Source organism: Micropterus salmoides, unplaced genomic scaffold, assembly GCF_014851395.1.
Source record: "Micropterus salmoides isolate LMB-PRFRI ecotype aquatic unplaced genomic scaffold, ASM1485139v1 Ms_hic_scaffold_18, whole genome shotgun sequence".
Taxonomy (NCBI): Eukaryota; Metazoa; Chordata; class Actinopteri; order Centrarchiformes; family Centrarchidae; genus Micropterus; species Micropterus salmoides.
In genome coordinates, this window is record NW_024040928.1 from 11,758,685 (window position 1) to 11,785,466 (window position 26,782).

General features: G+C 38.8%; 1 protein-coding gene across 1 annotated transcript; it reads right to left on the minus strand.

Annotated features, from left to right (window-relative positions):
• Positions 1 to 5,119: 5,119 nt before the first annotated feature.
• Positions 5,120 to 25,678, minus strand: stum (stum, mechanosensory transduction mediator homolog). The gene is made up of 4 exons (XM_038727216.1): positions 24,677 to 25,678; positions 11,752 to 11,934; positions 9,235 to 9,243; positions 5,120 to 7,925 (listed from the first exon to the last, which is right to left on the minus strand). Exons 1-4 carry the CDS (start codon positions 24,885 to 24,887, stop codon positions 7,891 to 7,893), a joined length of 438 nt encoding a protein of 145 aa, XP_038583144.1. The 5' UTR covers positions 24,888 to 25,678; the 3' UTR covers positions 5,120 to 7,890.
• Positions 25,679 to 26,782: the final 1,104 nt, after the last annotated feature.

A 26,782-nucleotide genomic window follows, 5' to 3' on the forward strand; every position in this document is an offset into this window, starting at 1 on the left:
TGACAACACATATTCACAGAATATACGTGTGTACACTCAAATATCCTGCCAAATGACTCATGCCAGTACACATGCGCAGGAAAGTGAGTGGCTGTGGCTGAGTGCATGTAGATAGACACGTTCCTCTCCATTTTTCCTCTTGAGTTACACTCTTGACTGTGCGTTAAACTCAGCATTAAACTCACAGCCTGCTATAATAAGGGGCGCCCCCAAGGATGGGGCGAGGGGGTGCCATGGCCTCCTAATACCATTGCTGGCCCTCCCATTGGTCTCTCTCACGAGTCAAATATGCATTATATGTTTCTGAGCACTGTGTGTAACCAAGGTTATTTTTCTGCAGCCTCAATTTACAGATGCTCCCTAAAAGTAGTCATGCCCTAACACATACCCTGCTTTATCATCTCTCACAACAAACATCATGCTGTATTGAAGAAAACTTGAAACCAGTGATTCAGACAACATACTCATTAGGAAAGTGTTTGCTGAAGCAGTGGATCAAGTGAAAAGTAGGGCTGTTTTGTCATGGACTTGTATACATTTGGACTTTGTTTGCAACCAGTGGAGTTGCCCCCTGCTGGTCATTAGAAAGGGTGCAGGCTTTTTCTTGTTTGCTTGGTCAGCCTGGCTAGTGAGACAGAAGCTAAGTTAGGTTGACAAGAGTGAATTAAGACATTTCTAAACTAAGATTTCCAAGATGTGAAACAGTGGAGCTGGCAGTATTGCCACAGACAGAAACCTGCTATGCTGGAGAATAGCTGTTGAGAGAGAGGATATCGTCAGGACGAACTCCTCTGGTGTTTCTTCCCAATTAAGTTGATTATACTGGTAAGTTAGCTACCTAAAGTTAGCTAGATAGCATTAAGATTTATTTGCAGTAGACAGTTAGGGTTAGAAAAAAATCGGACCATGTGAGAACTGTTCTGTACACTTGTGTGCGGGCTGAATTTTGTTTAGGAACAAAATCAAAGGAAACTTAACTAAGGAGGATCCACTTTTATTTGCTTTTTGTGGAGATCTTAGTTGTTTTTTTGTTGGGTTCAAAACTGAGTACTGGTATTTTAAAGAGGCCCATGGTTGACTTGCGACCTTAAAGTAACTTTCAAAGGCAAGAAACTAAAGACTTTTTAAAGAGAACTGAGTACTGTTTGCATAATATGCTATCTGATATTTACATTAAGTACTATTAATTTACCCCAAGATTTTCAGCGGATTTCCCATATTGTTAAACTTTATGAAAGATTTCTGGGGACACCACTGGTTGTAATTTACCTCAGTGTCCAGCACAAGGCGCTGTTTTTACACACAGTGACTATAATAGGTTGCCCAGAAAAAGGCTCCAGCAGTTCCTGAAATGACACCATCCCAACAAAAGAACAAACCCCAACCAGCCTGAAGCCAGGCGGATAATCTCAGCTGGCTGTATTTAGTGTAAGATGTCTAATATGTCATTTCTGCTTTACTGGACAATATCCTGTGAGCAGATTGTAAGAGAAATTAGAGTGAGAAATGATTACACAAAGCAAAAATGGTCAGTTGCATGTAGACTCAAATATGATAGTGATAGTACTGTGGAATAGTATGTGTCGAGGCCAACAGAGCCTTCACCACTGAAATGCTTCAGCAAACAATATATTTGAGTAATAAATATATAATACAAAAAGTATATTGAATAAGCTTGTTAAACAAAGTGCCCTCATTTTGTGTCTGCCAACCTAATAATCTACAGCATTTATTAAGTATATATTTGTACTGCAAGGATTTAATATTCTTCTGGAAGCATGAGCTTGCCAAGAGATTTGCAATTTCATTAATTCCAGTCAAATACCATCTCCTGTTTTCTCATAATACATTTTCCTGAACTTTTTTTCTGGAAACCACATTTAATCCCAGACTTAATATCTTGACCAAGAGGTCAGGACCCAAGATAGTTTAAAGGCAGATGGCTGGTTTTAATCCAGTTGGGGTTTTCCAACTGGTGTTGTCACTGCGTTACATCTCAATGACCTGAATGTGTTTTGATACTGAGCTGAGATGGAAACAACTCTGGTTGTGTTTACACTACGGAGGGAGTAGTGGGAGTGTTAGGGGGGATGTTGTGCACCTAGTTGTCCGGTCAGAAAGAGCAAGCAGTGAGAAATCCTTATTTGGTGAGAGAGGACATTCAGCAAGTATGGGCACAATTCTTAAAGGCAAACACTCTCACAACACTTACCAGTTTTTGTCAGTGTGCATCTTTTCTGTCCTCATCACCAGCATCCCCGTGCAGATGGTTAATGAGACTGTTTTTATTCATTTTTAGTGTGGAGTGCTCAAGAAGCGCACTTCTGAGCCTTTAAGCTAATTTAGATAAGCTCACTTCCTAACCTAAGAAGCCTGAACAAGGTGGTTCTCAGCTGAGCTGCAGAATTGTTTTAATTGAGAGTCTCACCAAGTGCAATGTATTCGGCACTTCATGTCTAACCAGAGATTCACACATTCCTCTGGTTGTATTTGGAATATTGGTCATTGAGGCTTCCCATGCTCTTTGTTTTTTGGAAATTGCAGGAAATTGTGTCTAACTTGGGAATAATCTCTTGGGAATGATCTTACTATATGTTTTTTAGTGAGAAGCCATTTCTACCACATGAAAAGTTAGTAAATTACATCCCATTTTAGGTATTACCTGCTGTTGAATAAAGACAGAAAGTGTATAAGGCAATAAAAAATATAGTTCCCACAGAAACCACATGGACCATTGACCTCATTTAACAAGGCTACAGCCGCACGCTAAATGTTGGAAATGTTGGCATGCTAACATCACAATGACAATGATAACATGCTTATGTTTAGTATAATTTTAAGAGCCGTTAGCTTGCCTTTGTGTTGATTTAGGTGTAATATGGTTTTGTACACTGGGTGGTAGTTATAATGGGACTGCATTTATGCAGGAAGGCAGTGTTGCATGCCAGATGAACCATACAGTTTTTTTACCTTTGCCCATGGTGTCTGCAGTGGCTCAAATTTGGTAAAGCTACACAGCAGTGTGACTGATTTTGTTCTACCTGGATTCAAGAAAATGTGTAACTATCTTTAAGCAATAAATGAAGCAGCAAAAGCAAAGGTAAAATGTCTGGATATAGGAATTGGTTTGTCTGTTACACAGCCGAGTTGGAGTCAGTTAAGTTTGCAGACATTGCAGCACTTATTAGAAAACCACTACAACAATGTTTACCATCTTACTGTAGCAAATGTCAACTTCATGACACTAGATGACATGTCAAGGAATTGTCACAGTCATTCGGATGTTTCCTCTGGGGACCACTGTAATTGTTGAGGTATTTCAGTCTTGGCCAGATTGGTGGACTGACCGATGGATATTGCCATCACTGGAGCCACACCGCTACCATGACTAAAAATTGTGTTTAAACAGATGCATGCATCAATGCTGCTCAAGCAATTAAACGGTAACTTTAATTTAATTTAATTTTTTCAACCTGGTTCTTACCTAAAAATTACTGTTTTTGTCAATGGAGTCTGGTGGCTTTGTCAAAAACGATATATTGACTGTCTCTGGTTAAACAAAAAGGATCTTTCTCTTTAAAAAAAAGTCTTATCTCTGTAGGGACAGTTGACAATTGACCCTTTGCTAAGCTACGCCCCCCTTAGTTACTGTTGCTAAGTCCGACAAACTGTCTGACTTTTATCACGGCGCTGCCACTGTCTATTACTGCACTCCCTGGAGAAATATTTTATAAATTTTGGAAAAAGTGATCTCAGAAAGAAGCAGACGGAAAGGTTTGCATTCTGCATTTGTAGGTTGTATTCAGGCTGTCAAACTGACATGAACCTACTGATCCCAGTGTACAAGTGAACCAACGTATTACCTCACTATTGAGAAAGAGGACAACGATATTAAGGATCAACATTGTTCCTGTAAAGCTGGGTAGGTCTCTATTCACTATTACAATCTTTAAAAGCAGAACAGTAGGGCTATATAACGTTACATTCAGTAGTATGTTAGCTAGAGTTAGCTAACTAACATTACATTAGGAAAAATCCACAGCCTACATTTTTCTGGATTTATTTTAGGTTTTAGAAAGAGAATAATTCATGCTTTCAACCTCTCTGGGTAGCGACTGTAACTATTACCCCCAGGAACAGCTTTGACCATATCTTGGAAAGATACAGCTAGAAAAAGCTAGAAAACGTTTTCCATATGGGTCAATGCAGCGCAGCCATGAGAATGTCGGACCCAAGTGGGAAGCTTCTTTTTCGGGTTGCAAAAAGAAGTCCGGCTCCATTAGAAATAATGGTAAAATGACCCTACTTCTCAGCTGAATAATTATCACAGTAAACACTTTCCTAATGAGTTTTTGGTCTCAGTCACTAGTTTCATGTCTTACAACACGATATTCTTTTAGTAAATTATGGTCCCGTTTAGAGGAAAATAGACCATAAAGCAGAGTATGCTTAAAGGAGGGATAATCTATGATTGACAAGTCATTACCATGGTGACCTGTCAATCAGGCTAGAGTGACTTGTACCCACGGCACTGTGTAAATTGAACCAACGCTGTTGAAAAAGCCTATTAGGAGTTGACCACTTTCTCTGGTGACTACATTTAGTTTTAAGACGGTTGTTCACTAGACAAAATTGTCAGTTTTGACAGTTAAGTTGAATTACAGATGCACCTAGCTAAGCAAGCTAGCTTGCTCCACACACGGACGTTAGCTCCACTGTCTCGTCCAAAACCTCATCAGCCAAACTCGAGGCTTCAAAACGGCAGTCCACAAACCAACGGGTGACGTCACGATGACTACGTCCACTTCTTACATACAGTCTATGGTAGGACCTCAGTTAGAGCAAGTCCTATGTTGCGCTGGATCCTGCAAGGATTATTGCTAATCTGATTTTGCTATGAATAACAGGGAGTTGTTCAGTGCGACAGGGTAAACAATCTGCTTATGTCTGTGTGGCTTAGAGGATGAATCCCTCAACTAGCTGGAAATACACACAACACTGTCATGTTGACTTCTGAGGAGTCCTTGAGCAGAGCACTAAATCTGCTGCTCAAGTTTAAAATGTATTGTATGTAATGATAAAGGCTCACGTCCAATCAAAAACATGCACAATTCAGTCACAATTATTCAGTTATTAGAACCCAAACATTTTTTAATAGCAATGTTTTGTCATCAGTCATCTCAAACAGCTTAAAACCAGTGTTGCTAAGTCACAGAACTACGCTACAATCTCAAAATAGTTACGTTAGTGTGTGTATGTGTTTGTGTGTGTGTGTTACTTTATACAGTGACTTCACACCAAAGCTATGCATGCAGAAAACTGTACATGGCAGTATGTTCATTCTACAACTGAAAAGCTAGCACAACACCACCATCATTTTAAAAAAAAACATTTCAGTTAGTCAATATTCCCCCTGAAACACAAGTAGAATCAGTGTTTAGGGCTGAAAGGTAGATTATAGTCAAATATCCAAATAACAATTATTTCAGATCTATAAACTGAACCCAAACAAAGCAAAGAAACTCTAGTATCACTGCTACAAAAATACTTATGTAAGGCATAAAATATCATCATCACCGTCATCATCATCTGTCTCACACACAAACACTATTATATACTAAAACACAAAAACAGTGCTGTTGTCATCCAAAATACAGTATTCGATTCAAATTTATTGACATAGCGCCAAGTCATAACAGAAGTTATCTTGGAGCACTTTTCATATAGAGCAGGTCTAAACATTACTCTTTATATTATGTAGTACTCTTTAAAAAGGCATTTGGCTAAGATAATGAAGATAATCAAAAACTACAGGGATTATAAAAAAAAACAAAGAGATACATCACCGGTAGAAAATCTAATAAAGAAGAGGGTAAAATCACATCTTGAATTATGCACATGAATTTCTGTAGAGGCACAATCAATAGTGGGATTTCACCATGAATAAATCCATCTCAACTTTTTTCCCAGCAATGCTGCATGCCATTTTCTGAATCTGTTCCACATTACAATAGAGGTAATAATCTGCATTTCTGTTTTTCAGATGTACAGTAAGTAACATTTTGTTAAATGGCTCACTCATTTTCAGCTTGTTTAAGGCTCTTTGACTTCTGATACTCTTGTATATGTTTCAGGGAAGTGAGCCAATGATTCAGTGCGTGAGGAAGCTGATGTGGCATCACGGGGAAGGCTTTGTTATGGTCAGCAGTTCCAAGGCAGTTGTTTTTGTTGTTCAGTTGTTAAATATTTTTAAATGATAGAATTGTCCATCTTTACCTATGACCTGCAGACCACCCCCTGTGTAGTTTTACCACATATTCGACAATGTACATTTCCAATATTGCATACTATCACCCACACATATATATATATATATTATCTACACAATGTAAACACAAAACAGTGGATTCATCAACCTAAAAATTGTCAGATTTTTAATATTAATCTCTGCTGGTGTTTCAGACTGCTTATGGGAATGTTTGACTTACCATGGATGTGACACTTATTGAACAAGTTAAAAATAGTCAAACAAAGGACCTGAGTCACAAAAGGATGTGGCTTCATTGTAGCTGTATCTTTGTTTGTATGTATCTGTATGTTACAGACGGTGGGGTGACTATGGTTCCCCAGGGTGGCCAATACTGAGAGTGGATATTTTGAGAGCTGTTAATTAGACACAGTTTTATACTAATATGTAATATCCTTTTGACACTGATTTACACATTTAAGAGGTGTGAAATTCAAATCAAATCAATTTGTCAGGAGGCATGAGTCATTTTCAACACAGCCCTGTAATTTTAAGGTGACACACATCAGCAGCAGCAGTAAGATATAGTGTTTTAAAGATGTGTTTGCTGTTGCAGTAAAACATTGCCAGAAAAGAAAAATACTATACCTGAATCTAAACCTATTGAAAATCTGAATAATCAGAGCCATTTATAGTTTGATCACACGCTCCGGTGGAAGACATGTTTACTCCACAGCCGTTGTTTGAATAGCTGCTGATTCTGTACTCAGTGATTGTTAAATTTAGCAGCCATGCAGTACTGGCTATTTAATGAGATGATACATTTTTTCCTAAAAATTTAGATGGAGGATGTTTTATAGTCACTAAAAGTTAAACCTATTGTACCTTTTTAGAGCAGCGATGTGGTGTTTGTATCACAATAGAAAGGCCACTAAAGCAGGCTAACGCTAAAGTTGGGATATTTACAGACCATGTGACAATAAATCTAAAAACTCTGAATTAAACTGCAGCTGCACCAGGCAGCCAATTCACGCCCAGTGGAAACTCTGGTTACCCTGATTCTGGAAAGACTGTTATGAGAGCAAGAACATGTAATGCATCATTCAGTTAATTACACCTCATACAGCAACAATTTTATATACAGCAACTGCTGAAGTTTTTTGTTTGTTTGTTTTCAACTGGCAAAATTCACAAGCCAAAAATTCAGAAGTAAAGTTTGCCAATCAACATCCTAATTTTTTCATGTCAGTACATTGTCCTTCCTTCTTCATTTAGTCCATGCTGTCATGCAGGAAACATGTAGTCTGCTCCACACGTTTTTACAGATTTACGTATTTTGTCACATATATCAAATAAAAAACATTGAAAGAATTCATGAAGCACTGTTATGATCACTCAACAAAAGACAAACACATTGTTTTCCTTTTCCATTGTATTTCTTGTGACTGTACAGATTTATGTGGCCAGGTCTCAAACGATCAGCAGCCTTTTCTCACAGAGCAGTCAGCTGATTCTTCCTTTCTCCATGTAGCTAATTTATTTTCAGGTCTCTTGTCATTTGAAAGACAGACAGCTACAGGTCACGACAAAGGTAAAGGTCCCCATCAGGTGTAATGAATCAGCAAACATGAGAGCAGCCTCTCTCACACATCCTGAGGAAGACCCTGGTCTCTATAGCCTGAGGAAGTGTGAAGAAAAAAAGAGAGAGCCTTTTGAAAGCTTGAAAAAATAACAATTATAACATCTATTATCTGGCTTCAGGCTTTTATGGCCCCAGTTAAGAGGTTTTTAAAGAGCTACATGCAATTACTAAACATTTATTTTGGACGTTTGACAGTAATTCCTTTCTCCATTTCATTTAATTGAGAGAATTTAAAGCAAAGACGTTGGTAACAACCAAAAGGAAGCTAGGCTGCAGCATTAAGAGCTAATGCAGTATCAAGTATTGGCTGACAAGGTTTGGAAATTATGGCAAAGAGGCAAACAATACTAGTCTGGTTCATATTATGGTTTCAAATGAATTGGAAATTTTAACTCTGTCAGTGACGAATAAGAAACTTCTTTTATCAAGGAGCCAACATTTCTAAAATCACAACATTGTCACAAAGCGCGCAGTTTATGCTTCACTCATTGTGGGTAAGGATCAGCAGGCCTTTAGCTAGGACGAGTGTCATTTCAAATAGATGATGAACAAGTCCTTTTGTTACAGAAACACTGAGCAACCCTACCTTTAATCCTTACCTGTAAAGATACCCTGTGAAGTTTTTGACAACTTCAAGCATTGTGGGGCAATGCTGTTGCTAAAAGTTCAATATGTAGGTGAGTCAAATCTTCATCTAAACCATTTAGCTTTTCTGGAACTTTTGAACCGCACACACACCATCCACCTTAATCAGCGGACAGAGGTTGCTCAGTTGTCATGCAATTTTCAACCCTATTACATGGTCTTCATCACCAGATGGAACTCCTGAGCAACCTGTGATACACGCTCTGGAAAAAGCTAGTAATCGGACCAGTTTATTTCTTTTTGTCAAGATCAAGAATACATCTTTTTTTTCATAACTTTTAAGCCAACATGTACGAGGTGTGTAAACAAAGCTGTCTCCATGACACGAGTTCAGCAAACTCCATCCATTGACAAAGAGCATGGGATACATGTTGAAAGGATGTAATAAGTGGTCTACTATTTCCATGGTCAAGAATTTACTTTTAATACTTGAGTTCATGAGATTCAGGCTCACTCTGTGAAGATACAAAACACAATATGTGATTACTGTACGGCCCTGACAAAAGATCATGAGAAAGTTCTAAATTTATAAGTATTGCCTAAGCATGGGAATTTGATGTTTTCTTGGCTTACTCTATCTGTTAAATTTAGTCATGCTGACTCTTCTGTGACACAATTCCTGTGACATGCTTCTACATCACCACAACTTTATCATCTCACTGTGGGACTGTTAGTGGGTGAGTAAAAGAGAAACACTTACCATCAGAAACTGGTTCATGGAGAAGGAGAGCAGAGGGAGGAGAGAAGAGACAAGAGAGGCAGTTAGTGATGAAAACCACAAGTTTTATTGTTAAATCATTTTCAAGTATTGTCACGGAATATCTGTGAAGTTGAAGGTATTAAAAGTAACACTAAACAGGCAAAATTTCAAAAGAGAAATTTCCCCAGATCAGTAACTTTCAAGCCTCGCTTTAATTCAGATACATTACGTGATCAAATGACCTCAAACGCAGTAACAGAACCCCAGTTTGCCAGATCAATAAGAAGAAACGCAGAGACGGGAAAAGAGGGAGACTGGAACGAGTAAAAACTTAAGAAAAAACTGAGCGTGCGTGGGGCGGGCAGAGAGTGGGAGGAATAAAGTGAGAGAGAGAGAAGAAGAGGGAGCTAGGATATGGCAATGGGAACAATCATTAGATAGAGAAAGAGGCAGCAGCATTGATCGTATGCAACGCAGGCTCATTAAAGAGGGAACTGATAAACATGCCACATTATCAGAGTGATTCATTGCATGGAGGAAGAAAGAAGGGAGTAGCTAAATAAGAACATAACTCCCAAAGCTACAAAGATGTGCTGTGCTAGTGGTGATGAATAGTTGAATAATAATTGATCTTAGAAGCAAACAGGATACATGATTTCAGCCTGAGAATCAGGCCTTCAGCGCTACAAGGGAAAATGGTTCTCCTGTTCAATATAAATATTCAGTACGCTGCTGTCTGTGAGCGGCAACAAGAATGTAGATTATAGCAGCAACAGTTGAATAAGACGTGCGCCCAGAGGCCTGAAACAGTGGGGAGAAGTGAACAAAAACACACCAGGGGTGCTGCTTACTCCCACACACACAATTACTGTACCACACACACATTCTTGCAGGCGCACATTTGGTGCACATGCAGGCAGCAATTACCTCACATAGGCACACTCAGACACAAAAAAGGAGTCAGTGCTGTGGTAATTCAAAGGCTGCCTTGTGCAATGATAGACCGGTGACTCTTTGTGTGCGTACATGGGCTTGTTTTACTATATTCCTGGGGTTCAAAAACCGGGAACAGCTTTGTGCAGACGAAAATGCTAAACCCCACATTTTAAAGTGCTTTTTTAGGTTTCGACTTGGTTTTAGGGTTAGAATTGGGTTAGGTTTAGGCACTTCTTTGTAACAGTTAAGGTAGGTAAAGGGGCTAGGGGATGCATTATGTGTGATGGAAGATAGTATGTGTGTGTTTGTTCGCACTTATCATGCATCAATGCCCGAGGAAAGGACACTACTTTCTGACAGAGAGGGCGGTAAAATTACCCAACCTTTCAATCAATGTTATCTGCATCTACCTTTGCTTGTTTTTCTTTCTTTTTTCATTCTTTCTTAAAGCTGATGTTTGTGCAAGAAAAATATAAAAGCCTTTAAACAAACAAGTATTGTGCAGAGCTGCTAGGATAATCCCATGAAAAGAAAGGACAATCCGACATTCACACCTACTTCCCGTCGTGATTGGCCAGCTGTGCAGGGGTGAGTCACTCCAGCTCTCTATTTCTCTATTTCTCTATTTCTCCTAGTTTTTATGAAAACAACCAAGTGCAAAACTATGAATGTCTTCCAAGAGAGACTGTGCGAAACTGTGCAACATTATCCTTGTATTTAAATGATGTTGCGTCTATGACACCTTCCAGTGAGGCCATTCGGAAAAATAATTAGGCCTAACCAACACTTTTGATTTTCAATGTTGTCAGATAACACGTCTTATGAACCGACACAGTAGTTTACTGTAAATGTTACGAATAAATAGTGCATTTGTTAAGGATAATCAGCATGGTATTAATACACATTTGGTGCATAGTGAGTATTGACATCAGCAGGGCAGTGTGTGTAGGACTGAGTCAAAATAAGCTATGTTTATTGTATGTATATTGTAATAAAGCAGTGGGTTGTCAAAAATGTTTTGTCTCGCCCCCCTTCAGAACCCAACAAAAGTTCACGCCTACCCACCCCAGCAAAACTGGATTTAATTTTATCAATCATTAAGAATGTAGGTGATTGATATAAACAATATTTAGGTTTGCATAATAGATTTGCTAGCATCAAACACTTATGTTTATGTCACCAAATGAATCCTTTTAATGCAACTTTAGGTCCACGACCACAACCGCCCTGAAGTGGGGGAAAATTATTATTAAAAATTATCTTTTAAATATCTAACTAAAAACTGAACTTTACATATTTAACTATCATATGAGAGTGAAGTTTCATTGACCTACAATATTTCCCACATCTCTACAGGCCCTGTAGGCACTGAGTTTTTACACAAGTAGGCTATTTTAAGTTGATTTTTATGTTGTGGAAGTTGTCTAGTTGTTTGGATGGACATTGAACTCAGGATGTCACGCGTGACACAGACAAACAAAAGAAAAGGAGACAAAGACTACAATAAAAGAAAGAGAAGTGAAGAGAACCGAAGAGAACACTGTCAGACAGAAAGATAAACACAGCTAGACAAGTACTGACTTGCCAGGATGACCATGTCCATTCCCCAGAAGATACTCATGATCCATCCAACCATGATAACAGCTGTCAGTATCTGGATGAGGGCTGCTGCCACGTTGAGCCAGAACACACAACAAACACCTCGCTCGGAGATCAACTCACTGCGAGCTCCACACAGCACCGTGAACGCTGAGATGAAGGTACCTGTGGGACAGAAATAGCAAAGCATCCTGTTACCAAAAACAGAAACGACACAGGTTATTAAAAAGATTTGAATTTTAATGTGGTACTTTGCTATTGCAACAGTGTCTTTGGCTCCGTGACGAGTTTAGCCCAACATCACAATCAGTTTTCCATGACCATCAGTTTTCCAATCCAGTTTATTTCTAATGAAGCATGCCAGACTCCAGACTTTCCAATGAAATAAACCAGAAGATACTCCACTCAAAACAATTCACACTGAACAATTACAGTGTGAGTCACCGCATTGCTTTGAGCTAAATGCTAACATCAGTATGCTGATATGCTCAAAATGACCGTACGCTAACATGCTGATGTTCATGATCACGTTTACCATTTTGTTTTAGCGTGTTAGTGTTTGATAATTAGCACTAAACAAAATGATTCATTGGAATGCCATTAATCTTGCAGGTAATTATTCATAACCCAAAGTATTGGATCAGCTATCTGTACCAAATGTCATGACAATCTCAGTAAACGTTGTCAAGAATATATATTTCACTAAAAACCAAACACCAACCTCATGAAATGTTGTCTGCTTTGTTGCCTAGCCCTAGATGGTATCATATACAGTAGATAGTGTTGTGGATGAAAGCAGGAGTAGCTGGACAAAGTGATATCTATGTATGTAGTAAAATAATCATGGTAAATCATAGCCAGTTACAATAGAGGATGCAGACATCCATTAGTTAAAATAAAAACATGGTTAACAGAATAAAACTCTCCTCTGCCTTGAAGAAATAACAGGTTCAGCACAGTTAGGCAGATTGTAGACTGAAGCTGCCTGACACAGTGATATCTCACACTGTCCACTCAGTGTCCTTGAGTGAGTCAGTATTTTGGCCACAGTTGGTGAGTATCTGTCCACGGCAGCAGTGGATCGAAGCCTTGGAAAAGAGCACAGAAAGATGCAGACATATGGATGCCCACATCCACGGAGCTGAAAACAGCATTATCCCTGCGGACAATCTTCGTCAGCCTGAATGAAATCCAATATCACTATCTGATTATCCGGAGACCTGGACCTTCCCAGGCCTCATTCATTGTACAATAAACATCTCTCACAAATCAGATTATTTAATTACAGGATGTTTCCATGACAACATGTCCTCAGTAATAGAATATATAAAATATGATTTCTTACTCTGTGTATCGTAGGTCTACCTCATGTTTTCAATGACATGTTAAGATTTGTACCTGGCCGTCATTGTACCAGCCCGAAGTGGTTTTTTTTGCCATTATTTCACATTGTCTCAGTATTTCAGCTGACATCCATTTATTAATTTTTGTGAAGGGGACAACTACTGTATGTAAGCCCAAAGTATTTTTCTGGATTAATGGCTGCTGGCTTTTTAATTGTGCTTTAATTGTCTCCTAAAATATAAAGTTCTGGATAGAATACAAACTGCACACTTGTGATGTTCACAAATATAACAGTGAATCATCATCCAGAATTAATGGTTTTTGGGGCATGTCCACATTACATGTACTAATGAGCTCCCCTTGGGCTACAGAATGCTTTTAGATTTCGTTCCATTTATCATATTCATCAAATGATGCACCCAAATCGCGTTCCCAAACACACACAAGGGCTGCAGCAGTTTAATTCAACTCGTACTCCTACAGCATTCTGTAATATTTAGTCTATGTTACTTCACGTCCTTAATTTCCTGTCCCCCAAATTTTACATTACTCATCTATTGACTATGCTTACATAATAGCATATTTTTAATGCTAAGCATGTGTGAGGCATGCCAGTTTATATTCAACTCTCTCTAGAAGTCAGACTGTATAAATCACAGCAGTTATTGTTGAAAAAGTGTGACTAAACTGGTCGGTTAAGATTAGTTGAATGAAATAAGACATTAGTCTTTGGTTCTGTAGTTTCAATGAGTATAAAATATCATGCAAAACTGAATGTGATTTGTTTTCTTAGTGATTGAGTCATTAAGTAAAAGAAATGTTTTCATTTAGTACAAAATCATAAATTATTCACAGAATAAGCTTATGTTTAGACTTTCGCTCTGCAGGGATTTTGCACCCTTTTGCAAATACTGAAGTGAATGCTGTGAATACTGAATGTGACACAAGAAATGCCTAGTGGGCGTTGTGTGCATCATGGCCTTGGCCCTTCTCTTTTTGATAGCTCCATTTCTTGTCACATTGGAGGAATTCAAATAACAGAGCAAGCCAAGCAGGTGGGGGGAGGGAGGAGCAAGAAGGGCTCGGGCTGTCAGCTGCATCTTGTTTCTCAGAGCAAGGAAAGGCCAAAGTCGACTCATACAGAAGTTAGTCTCTTATCACTTTTTCTCTCTCAGTCTGCTTCTCTGTTTACATGTCTCTCTTTCTGATTAACCATAAATTAGCAGGCAAACTAAAAACTGAGAGGTGTGATAATGAGTCTTTCTATAGAAACAAAGACATAACAGATATACTAAAATTGTCCCACAATCTCTGACATATCTGAATGCAAGACATAATATTTACTTTCACATGGCCTACACTGGCCTTATCTGGAATGGTTTCCAAAAAGACAAACTCTGGTACAAGCACGATCCCAGAATAGGAAGTAGCCCCGGAAATGTAAAAAAAAAAAGAAAAAAAAAGTGGAACAGGAGAAATGAATTATATATTTCCTTTTCCTTTCAACCTTTTTGTTGATGCTCATTTCTAAGAATCTCACAGAAAGAGCAACAGTGGGCTAAAATGAAATTCCACCCAAGGCCGATATGGTCTGATCAAACAGAAAATTGTTCAGGTCGCAGAGGCCACGCCCACCAGCAGATGCTCTGGCTGCTGATGGAGCTGCCCACCTCCAGATATGAGCCATGATTGATAGCAAGCTGGTGGCTCAGTGGTTATATATCACTTCCATCTTTGGCATGTAAAACAGGACTTCTATGGTCTGGCTACTTTCAGTTTTTCAGGCACCAGTTGCATTCACTGAACGGTATCAGTAATTTCTTTCATTGGTGTTGGAAGAAATCGGTATTTCCTGTACTATTAACATGTACATCCATTAGATCTACAGCTAATGATCATCTGGATTACTTGATTATGCAGATTATTTTCGCGATTACCCAATTTATTCTTTGGTCTATAAAATGTCAGGCAATAGTGAACACTAGCAGTTATTTAGAGTCATGTTTCTGGCCACCTGATGTTCAATATTCACTCTACTTTTAGCTCCTCCCAAATCTTTAGGGGAACATCCTAATTTAGCTGCTTGAGTAGGTTCACTAGCTAGTTGCTAGAAGTAAAAAAGTAGTAATTCTGCAAGTTTTAGGCTCACAGCAGGGGATAGCCATGGCGAGCCAAGCTGCTTGTAAGATACAGAGTGTGTGAGAGAAGACAGAAACTGAAATAATTCTGAGCCACAGTGCTTTAATGTTTCTTATGGCATACAGCTAACACACTGCTAACACTGTTCCAGTATGTTAACTTGGAAGAGATATGGAGGCTAACTATGAAAGCCTATCCAAGTCGCACAGGTGCAGTTGACAATAACAATGCATATGGATGTGGTCATGCTTGGTACCAGAGCCAACCACAACCTCCATTTAGCTGTATGGTCAGCAGATTAACCTGTGTGTCTGTGCTGGAGACAGGAGAGAAAGCTCCCGGATGCTTTTATTGTAAATAACCAAGTTAGCAAGGCTTTATTAGCATGCTATTCCTCAATAAAAACAGGTCGAATGAACCAAATATTGTCGTATTCTGTCCTGTTTGGTCAGCGGATCAATTTTAAATATTCCTGAGAAGAATGATACAAACAGAAACAGCCAGAGTTGACAATATAGGGCAGCAAGCGACCAGTTTTTAGAGTGGTTTGTGACTAGCACACCTCCAACACGTCATTAGTGCAGTGGAAAAACATACTATGCCAAAGTAGCTCCACTGCTCCCGACCGTTCATTGATTGCTTGGCACGACTTCCTCTGTGTTGTGGAAAAAATGTTTTTCGTTTGCTGGGCAGATAGCTACAGATTTTATAATTTTATTTTTTAAAACTTTTTTAGCTTCAAATAGCTGCCTGCTGTGGCCAAAACACTGATAACACATGTGAAACAACTACAAAACAAAACAATGAGCTAAAAGATGCTAAAGTGCTCCAAAGAGCTGGGGGGAATTGCAAAGTCTGGTGATAAGTCTCTGTGGTTTTGTCAGTATGAGTGACAACTTTCACATTGCATGTAGTCATTTGATCCATTGTTAATGCAAACATATTGATTAGAGCAGCTTTCATTTACTGATTGATAAATCAACTAACCATTTCAGCACTAATGTCCATTCACTCCATAAGCAGCTTACTGAACAGGGAAAATTCACCTTATATGTTTATGATCAGTGAGTTAGAGCTTGTCTGCTGAAATTGTTCCATTTAGCAGCAGCAAGGAGATTAGCATCAGATGTCTGTGCTTTCTCATTATCCTCCGTGTGTCTTTGTTTTATGATCAGAAGTTAATGAAACAAAATAATGTATGGCTTTAAACATGCCAGCTGTCGGACATATCCAGAATCGTTTGAAGTAAATATTCTATTGATGTAAGATTAATTCTACGCTACAGGCAAAATCAAAGCTGCTGATCTCTTATGTGCCTTTTAAATTGATTGATCCGAACAATAAATGTTGAAAAATCTTTAATCATCTCAGTTTGAGAGATCAACTCTAAGAATTCTCTATGGGTACAAAGCTCTTGGATCCTCTGTATGTCACATGTAGGAGACTGCATGTGTGTGCATGCGTGTGTTTATGTGTGTGTGCTTAGATATTACCCAGACTAATGACTATAATCACACAGAGAACTCTACAAAGCACCCACTGGTAGTGTGGGAGGTTAATGATGGAGTGTAAGAGTGTGAAAGACAAAAAGAAAGAGGAGACATAAAGGAGACAAAAAACAGAGGGGTGAAGGGAAAGAAAAGGAGAAATTAAAGGAGAAAGATGATGTACTGTGAAGCAGTGTTGGGCAAGTTACTTAGAAAACTATCTGTACAATATATGATAAATTAGATATTGCTGATTGAAAAAGTAATTGCATTACTTCAAATAACATCAAATTCTGGTATACAGTCATTTTGGGGCTTTTGTGGTGCTCAGAAAAAAATATTTAGCATATTATTGAAACCTGTTCTCACTCCCACCTTTGGTGTGAGGATGGGGACCTTAGAAACACAATGGTTTGGGTCACTTGGTGTCACTTTTTAATGCCCTGCGTATCTTTTAGCATTATTTTTGCATGAGTAAGGCGCCACGGTCAAGTTAGCAAGAATAAATATGCAATATCCAGTTAGTATTTCAAAATAAAACTAGTGGTTACATTGTTAAACAGCACAACTTGGTTAGGTTTAGGCAACAAAACTACTTGGTTAAGTTTAGGAAAAGATCATGGTTTTGGTTCAAATAATTACGTTACTTACGTGACTTATGCTAACATAATTGAAAAGAATCAGTGTTGACTTTTAGTTTCACACAGGAAAGAAACACCTGTCACCTGGGTGAAAGTCCTGTTTCTGACCCACCTGTCCACCCCAACCACCTCCTTACTATGACTTTTCGGTCATTTATACTGGGCCTACTTTAGTGAACTATGATGCTAAAGGGTGCCATGTGCGTTGACCAGACGCCAAAGTACATGACAAACCGTAGGCATTAGCCATTGTAATTACTGTGTACTGAAATCATCTTTTGGTTGCATGTCCTGCAATAACGACCACTACCCCAATAATGCCTCCAGCCCAGCACTGATCCTGGTGCTTGCTCTACAACCACAAATATTCTGCATTTAACTCATGTAGAAATGGAAAACGAGACTTTCTGGTTTAACAAGCAGCAAATCTTCAGTTTAGAGGAAACTACTGACCACCAACAACAACCGCTAGCTTAGCCTCTGTGACCGCACGTAGATCCCAGGAAGTCCAATCCTCACCATGACGCAACATGCTTCACACACCCTCCAGTTTACCAGTGGTTAACATAAGCCAGCCGGCTAAGAACACAAAACATGTAACTACACTTGTTTCAAATTACCAGCACATTTGTCCACTTTTGGTGTGTCTCCTCCTCGACCCCTGTGCCAAGCTAACATGTCACGTGTCTCGACTGAACGCACAGAAACTAAATTTAAATCAACCCTCATATTATATTATGTTTATGAATTATTTCTAGTATTATAGGGATGAGTAACTGTAACACAATTTCTAAATTTCAAATTTTTATCCTCCCCAAAATTACAAAAGTGTTACAACCCTTCACTGCTGTAGACAAGGTAAAAAAGAGGATCACTGCTAATTTTAGCCATGCTGTAAGCAAACATATTTTAAAAGGTTTAATTGGATCCACCAATTGCATTATGATTGTAATATATTGTATATATATTATGTAATATATTGTAATATTCTGGTCTTCTACATACTTGGACACTGATGGGTAAAGAAATCATCATCTGCAGCACACAGCTACCTGTTAGAGATGCAGCAGAACTTCACCTGCAGTTTAGTTTTTGTAAGCCTGCCAAATATCAATTTCACTAATCTACATTCTTATCCTTGGCTCGCTGATATTTGCAACCAGGGACTGGTGCTTTATCTCTTCGAGCGTTACAGGACATGAGACATTAAACCATCTTTGGCATCACATGGGAATGTTTGTACGTGGTTGCATCTCTTGGTAACACCTCTCAGCATCAGCAATTGTTTTTTGCATTGGATTGTTTTTATTTAGCCTTTTATTAACTTTAAAATGACTCAGGCTTACAGATGTTTTGAAGTTTAAGATATGTCGGTAGATGGGTCCATGCAGTAAAGTGCCAAAAACCTAAAAGCCAGTTCAGACTTTGGGAACTGATAACAAATTACAAAATGTCATCAGTGTCAGAATACATGATGTGGGAGTTGATTTCCCCATTGTCATAAAGCAGGAATGACAAGAGTGAAATCCTTTACCCCAAACCCCAACCTCTAAATTTAACCTTAGAACCTTTTCCACATGTCCATGAGACTAATAAACAAAAATGTCCTCACTTCAGAGCTTTTTCCCCATCTAACTTTCGTGGTTAGACTAGTTGGTCCTCATAAAGATGTCTTGAAGCACGCACACACACAGACACATTCACAAACATCAAGAGGCAAGATTTTACATTAACACTTGTGTCTCACACTTTCCATTCCTCTTATGGCAAAGATATAACTAACCCAGAGCGGTGAGCTGTAAGTTTCCTTTGCAATAAGTATGAGTAATTATTTACCAGCCGACAGCTCTTTAGTCAGTTTACACTGTGCTGACTAACTGATTCTGTGACGCTCACCAATAGATTTTTACTCTGTCTTCATTACACTGCGGGGACAATCTAAGGTTCAGGCAACCTAACGTCAGACAGGATTGATGTAAAGTTAAAACAAGAGGACCCGAGAGAAGGATGTGGTCAGATTCAGTCATCCAACCTGCAGTAGAGGTCTGGGTGTATAACGACTCTACATACATGGTGTAGAAATACCCACACGTTTTCACATTTGAGGCAGGCACATTTAAGAAAAGTCAAACCTGTTGATTGTATATTTTAAATTTATGGACCTGTATTTTTTAGAGTTAAAGAAATTCATTCTTTAACACGTGAAATGTAGTCTGATAATAATTCGCCATTTTAGGGAATATTCTGATTTGGCCTCTCGTCGAGAGTTAGATGAGATGATCGAAACCACACTCATGTCTGTGAGTTGAGTATGGAGCTTGAGCAAGGTGATGATTTAGCTTAGCATTGATACTGGAAACGGCAAACAGTGAGCCTGGTTCTCTCCAAAATTCAAAAATATGCTTACCAGCAACTACTTTTAGACAAACAACAGTTATCTGTTCGCCCATACACCTCTATGCAGTAATTCTGCACTCTACCTCTCTGCTGGTAGCCTGGCTGCTTCAGGCTGCTTCAGGCTGTTGATCACCGAAGGAATAGTTACAACATATAACTCCCACAACCTCAACTTGTCATTTTGTTTGTGTATATATTAAACAAACAGGATATGTGGGTACTGGATTTTGGAGGTCTTAGAAAGAATATTTTTTAACTGTGGACATAGCAAGCTGGCTGCTTCCTGAAGCTACAGCCAGCAGCCGGTTAGTCTAGCTTAGCATAAAGACTGAAAAAGGAGGGAAACTGCTAGTGTGTCTCCCTGCAAAACCACATCGTCTGGCTTTTACACTTTGGTTTCTGCACTGATTTAATAAATAACTTGTTAATTAGTGAACCGTAAGTGCTATTAGGCAGATTTTGGAAAGAGCCAGGTCAGCTGTGTAACCCTCTTCCTTTAATAATGATGAAGGTCCCCTCATCCCCTAATCTTAAACGGTTATTTTAACACAACCCTTACCCTTACCCTAACAAAGTAATTTTTGTGACTTAATCAAACTAAACGTTAACCATAGCATTGTAAGATCAGTAAAGGTTTTATTTATGTTACAGTGCTGTCAAATCAGAAAAGGCTTCTGATGTGTCATCCTTTGACATTTCATTTGGAGGACTTGTTGGCCATTAGATACAGTATCTCCAGCACAGCTACAAAGAAGTATGATAGTGGACAAATGTTGAGCAATCTGTAACATGAATGAGTGCATTATATTACAAACACACCACATGTGTGTCAGAAAATGTGACTTTAGTATTTCCAGTTCCGGTGAGTTTTTCATTTTCAGTGATCCAGTAAAATGTCCTTTTTCAGTTTTTCACTACACTCAAAATGTTATTTTGGCTGGATGAATAGAATAAGCCGCTGTTATCAGTCAATTAGATCCAAACAGCATTGACAAACACATGTGCATTGTGTTCATTTCAGTCAGTGTTGTCATGGCAACAAGCCCCAGCTATTCAATGAAATGTCAAGGCATTTAGACCAACCTACATACACACTCTGAGCACACACACCTGTTCATACATGTTGTAATTAGAATTTTTAAGGCAACACATGAGGGCAGGGAGGGGAGGGGCTAGTGATTTTTCAGTCATTTTGCAGACCTTGTTTTCTTACACGGCTGTTTGTGACACTTTAAAACAGTCAGTGATTCGGCATTTACTGTAGAAAGGTAGCAACAAATGTTGAGACTGCTGAATGTGTGTAAAAGTGTGAGACAAAGGATGAATGAAGGGTTAGAATTTGGTATCTAAAGAAGAAGCTCATAGAGTGGGAGAAGAAGAGATGAAGAGGAGAGGGCAAACACACATATAATAAGTCTCCAGAGAGCTATGACCAATAGATCTGAGGCGAGAGGCCACATCATAGGTTATTTGGTGATGGACTCAGCTCTTAGTGATTGTTATGGCGACATCTGTCCCATAATTCCTTCAGAGAAGGATCCATCTCTCTCCTTTAAGTGGTGGTCTTTGTATTTGTTTCTTCCTCTTCTCTGTTTTCTCTTCACACCGTGTTCACACAGTGTGATTTTCACTTCATTAATTGTTTCACATTTGTATGGCATTCCTAAAATAAATTACTCTTTATTATCAAGTTCTGTTGCTTTTGAACTGAACCACTGAACTAACTCAGATTATTGAATGATAGTTAATTGAGCCTGATCTCAGTGTGTTACTTACATACAAAAAAATAAAAAATATTTATGCTAATTCTTCTGTTAGTGACCTTGACCAAGGCACAAGCTTAGAACTACATAGCTGCATAGTGGCTGCCCACTGGTCCTACTACTTAGGATGGGTTAAATGCATAGAGAACAGATTTCACCATGTGTTGTGTGAAAATGTTACCAGAGATTTTATATACCAACATGTTTTAGTGACAGTGGACATACAGTAAAGTATACAGTGTGTGAGTGTGTGTTTCATGTTTCTGCATCCCGGTGTAGACTGAATGCACACTAACCAATGGGAACTTGCGTTGCAAAAATGTAGGTCTCCATGGGTAGGGACTGTTTTTAAAGTTTTTTTAAGGGTTTAGACTTGGTTTTAGGGTTCAGGTTACAATTAGGTTAAGGTTAGGGTTAGGGTAATCGTCAATGAGATTTCCCTAATAGTGGAATGAACGTGTGTGTGTGTCTGGCTCCACAGGCTTTGTCATGTACAAAGTGAGGATCAACAAATCGATGAGGCTGATGCTGCATGCTTTTTGTGTTTTTAGCTACCAGATGTTGTTTCATAATCTTACTATACACAGACACGCATGTGCATACATCCAAATAAGTGGAGGATGAAGCACTGGAAATTAGATGGAATGGGTAGGACAGAAGGCAGAGGCATCAGGAATGATCAAAATACACATAGTGAAAGGACAAATTTTCTTAGAATACCTAAATCTTGAGATTATTAGGGCTTTATACGTGGGTAAATTTTGCCAAGTGAGTCAGACTTACTGAGGTAAATGCTTTTGAATTCATTATGTTGCTTTGCAATTTGGTTGCAATTGCAATTTATTTCAGATTGTCACCAAAATACCCTAAGTGTCCATATTATATGGTATATAAGACATATATCTGCTCTTTATCAGCCTATTTTACTTCTTCTTGTGACCTTGCTAATTGAAACAATTCGATGGAATGGCTTGGTTCAGCTTTGAGTTACAAGCAGAATCTCATGTATCATTTCGCAGCCAAAATAATGGAAAACCGTGATGGCTGAAAGGTCAGACTTGATGATAATAGTTTGCTATTGATAAGTTGTAGATCTGTATTTGATGCTCTGTTGATGCTTGTATGTTGTTCCTCAAATGTAAGTTGCTTTGGATAAAAGCGTCTGCCAAATGAGCAAATGTAAATGTAAAATAGTTAAAGGTTCAGTGTGTAATATTTCTAGGAGGATCTATTGACAGAAATGCAATATAATATCCATAACTATGTTTTCAATGGTGTATAAAGACCTTACATAATGAACCGGTTTTTTAACCTTAGAATGACACATTTATATCTACATAACCGCCGGCACCCCCTGCTGTGGAGGTCGTTGTATTTTGTATCATGTTTCTACCGTAGCCCACAACAAATAAACAGCGCTACAGAGCGCGTTTCGTCATCACGGCGTTTTTCTTCTGCTTGTGTAATTCCGGTAGTGTAGACGCCCGTCACTACATTGAATATGTACAAAGAAGAAGAAGAGGAAATATACCACAGTAGTCTTTTGGTTTATTAGAAGTAAGAAGAGAAGTGATATTTGGACAAATGAACGAGCACACACGTGTTATTTAGCACGAGAGCTGACAGCCTGTGGATCTTTATACCATGAAGCCAGACGGAGTCGGGACAGATGCAGACAGCTGACAGCAGAAATCAGGGATTTTGTGGATTTTCCCAGATGGAAGGCTATATTGTGGGACAGATGTTTTATGAAGTTGTCTGTTTTCTGCTGGACAGGTAATTAACTTTGTTTGTCAGACTTTAGCGATGCAAATGAAAACTGTCGTTTGATAGCTTTAGCTTGGCTTTGTTATGTGGACAGAAAAGTGCCTTTACCTTCCTGAGACAGAAGGTTATTGGTAATAAAATGGTAACAGCAGGGAAGCTCAGATCAGCAGCTAAACTTCACATTTTACTGCCCTGGTGGAAAACATGTATTTCTTTTTACTGCTAATGCTGATATATAACAAGACCATGTGCCTATCAAGTGACCAATAAAGAGTACTTTCAGAATTTGCATAAAAAAAACTGTTATTGGATATTGCTTAGCCACTGTGCACAAAAATGTGTAATTTGTACTTTCACATGCTAAATGCCCATTAAAAACGTTGCACCGTTTTGCCACAAGCAAAAAATTTGGTTTATCATTTATATAATTTCTTAACACATCTAAGAAACCTCATTTCTTGACTGGCAATATCTTTTATCTCATAGAGGACATCTTTGTCCTGTCTCAGGCACCGTAGCTATATTGCTGGCTTGGGTGGGGCTTACACACTCACTAGGACTTACACACTTAACCTTTAAGCGACTAAGCATCATCTTAAAACTACTTCTTCTTTCCGTAATATTAATACAAATGTTGAGTCTACCTAGTCATCTTATGATGTTGCTGCCCATAATCATGACATCTGCGATGGATTTTCATACTCACAGTAGCAATCCAGACACCACATTTACTGAACGCATGAGCACCTGGTACACTGCAGGCTGTGTATTTACCTGCTGATGCTCTTATTTTAACTGAAGGTGTGCATGGGGTCTCTCACTTTCTGTCTTTTCTACACCCACATGTGTATATACACAGAAAAATAAACAGATATACACACACAGACAGAGTTTTTTTTTTTTTTTAAGATAAGTGAAAATAAGTCCCCCAATCAGTGTGATAAATAATTATAGGTTCATTAAAATTAGAGGGGGGGGGTTGTGTGTGTGATTGTTATGTGTGGAAATGGAAGAGCAATAGAAAGATTCAATAAGTAAACTAGACACAGTTTAAGTTTATTTTCCAAACCAATTTTGGGTAGTTAATGCCTGCAAACTTCCCATGCAACTTTTATGCTCACTCTACATTCCCCTCTGCTTGCATCACGGCTATAATTGTCCATGTCTCTGGGGATCGGTCTCTTGTTTCACTATTTTCAATCCTGCATGCATCTCAGCATGCATCTCACGTTCGCTCTCTTAGGTTCTTAACTTTGTTTATTTGGGTTTCTGTGAGCCGCTCTAACTTTTACACAGTGAAACGCAGAAACAATCAAGTTCAGAAGGAATTACAGATGGAGAGAGGAACAAAGTGTGATTGCAGACTTACCGAGGCCGGGTATGAAGGTGTTCAGAAACAGACAGATGACAGCCAGAGGGAAAGGCATTGTGGGTATCGCAGCCCGCAGAGGTCCCTTCTTCTCCCTGACCTCCACCACCACACCTCCACCTGCAATAGGGGCACCAGCCATGGCTTTGGACCCAAGATTGTCCCCGGTCTTGTCACACCCCTGCTCTGTTCCTCCCTCTTTCTGTGCCATCTCTCTTTCTTTTTTCTCTTCTGTCTGGTTTAAGTCTTGAGACTGAAAATTGTTGGTGATAAGCAGGTAAAATAAATCTATGTTGATTGATTGTGTGCTTTGAGAATTAGATCAAATATTCAGCAGTACGTCTCAACAGTTGGCTCACAAATCACATTCACTAGCAAATAAATAACAAGATCAACAACTTGTCTAAAAGTAGTGTGAATATATGGTAAATTAGTAAAATAATAATTCCGCATTGAATAACCTGAAATGTTTAATTCTATTCCAGAGGAATGCAATGAAATGTCTTGTAATATTTTCCCAAAGTAAACGTTAAAAGGCTTATCTGAGGAATATCCTGCTGCCTAAAAGCCTTTCAGCAGTATTCAGTCTTCCCTGGAGGGCAGTTATCATGTATCATGTAAAAATTTATCTGATAGATTCTGAAATGCCTTAAAAAGTCCCAACAAGTGTGAAGTAAAGTGAATTTTTCTTGGAGAGATCTCTTCAAGACTGTTGACTTATGCTCATTTAATATCCCTTTAAGTCCTCAAAAGTGACCGCATTGTCTCATCAGAGGTCAATGATATCTGCCATTTGTTTCCATGTCCAACAAGGAGGGTTGAATCAATGGCAGTTTCTCCTTCAAATTGTTTGAATATCTTCAGGAAAAAAATCCTCGTAAGATGTGCAGCTCTTTTCAGTAATTTCCTCTCAAGTCTTTATTTCTGTCTTTCTTTTCTTTCTTTCAGTCAAATCATGCTCAACCCACACACCTCTCGGAGACTAAGTGCACACAACAACCCCCCCCTTTTTCTACTACATCTCCTTCTCTCTCTCTCTCCCTTTCTCTCTTCTCTCTCTCCTTGCATCTCCCTCCCACCACTCTCCATCGTCTCCCTCCATTTAAAGGAACAGTGCACCGATGAGATCACTCTCAACAAGACTTTATTCTCTAAATGTGTCCAACTCTCATTTAAATGATTTTTGAATAGGATGAACATAAAGAGGACCCTTGAAAACGTTTGCTATAGCTTAACGCTAATAGCAGTAGTGTTTAATTAATTCATACAGTCACAAGAGATTTAAGTGAGCAGAGAGAGAAGGTGGCCTAGGGAAAATAAGCATTTGGAAATGTCTGTAATAATAGGTCATTATAATACTAATACTAATTTTAATGTAATCGTGTAAAGCGTGTTTTCAAACCTAATTTTTGCTCATCCCTGTGAATATATAGCCAGATTTACAGCTATTAACACACAAATATCGGAGGATAAAGAAAGATATGTGAAAGGATGGAAATGAGGGAGAAAAGATGGAAATAAACAATATGGGGATAGAAAGACAGTTATATGGACAGGCAGGAGGGAGACGTAGATTGAAGCCAGGACAAAGTGGACGTGGGATTGGAAAGGATAAAAAGGACTGCAGGGTGGTCAGGACGATGGGCGACAGACAGAGGAGACAGTGTAAATATCTCAGTAGTTATTCATGCAACCCAATCCCCTAAAGATTATCCATAATATCTTTCTGTCTCCTCACAAACCTCCTCCTTCCTCCCCTAACTCCATCTCTGCCTTTCATTAAATCCCCCCTATCTAACATTTTCACCTCCTCTTCTTCCTCACCTTGTCCCTGTTGACCGGACCTCTATTTAAAAACAAGTGGCAAAAACACAGTGAAAATCAGTGCAACCTTGAGATTATTCTCAGTCTTTATGTGCGTGTGTGTCTCTCTCATCCATGTTTGGTCTCCTAGCAACCCAGGAAGCTGTAGGTAATTATATGGAAGATATTGATCTCTAGGTTTTTGGTCCCTTCTCTTTCTCATCGCTCCCGTCCTCCTCTCTCTCTTAATTTCTGTTCAATTCCCACTTTTTAATTTCCTTTTAATCTTCTTTGAAACACACA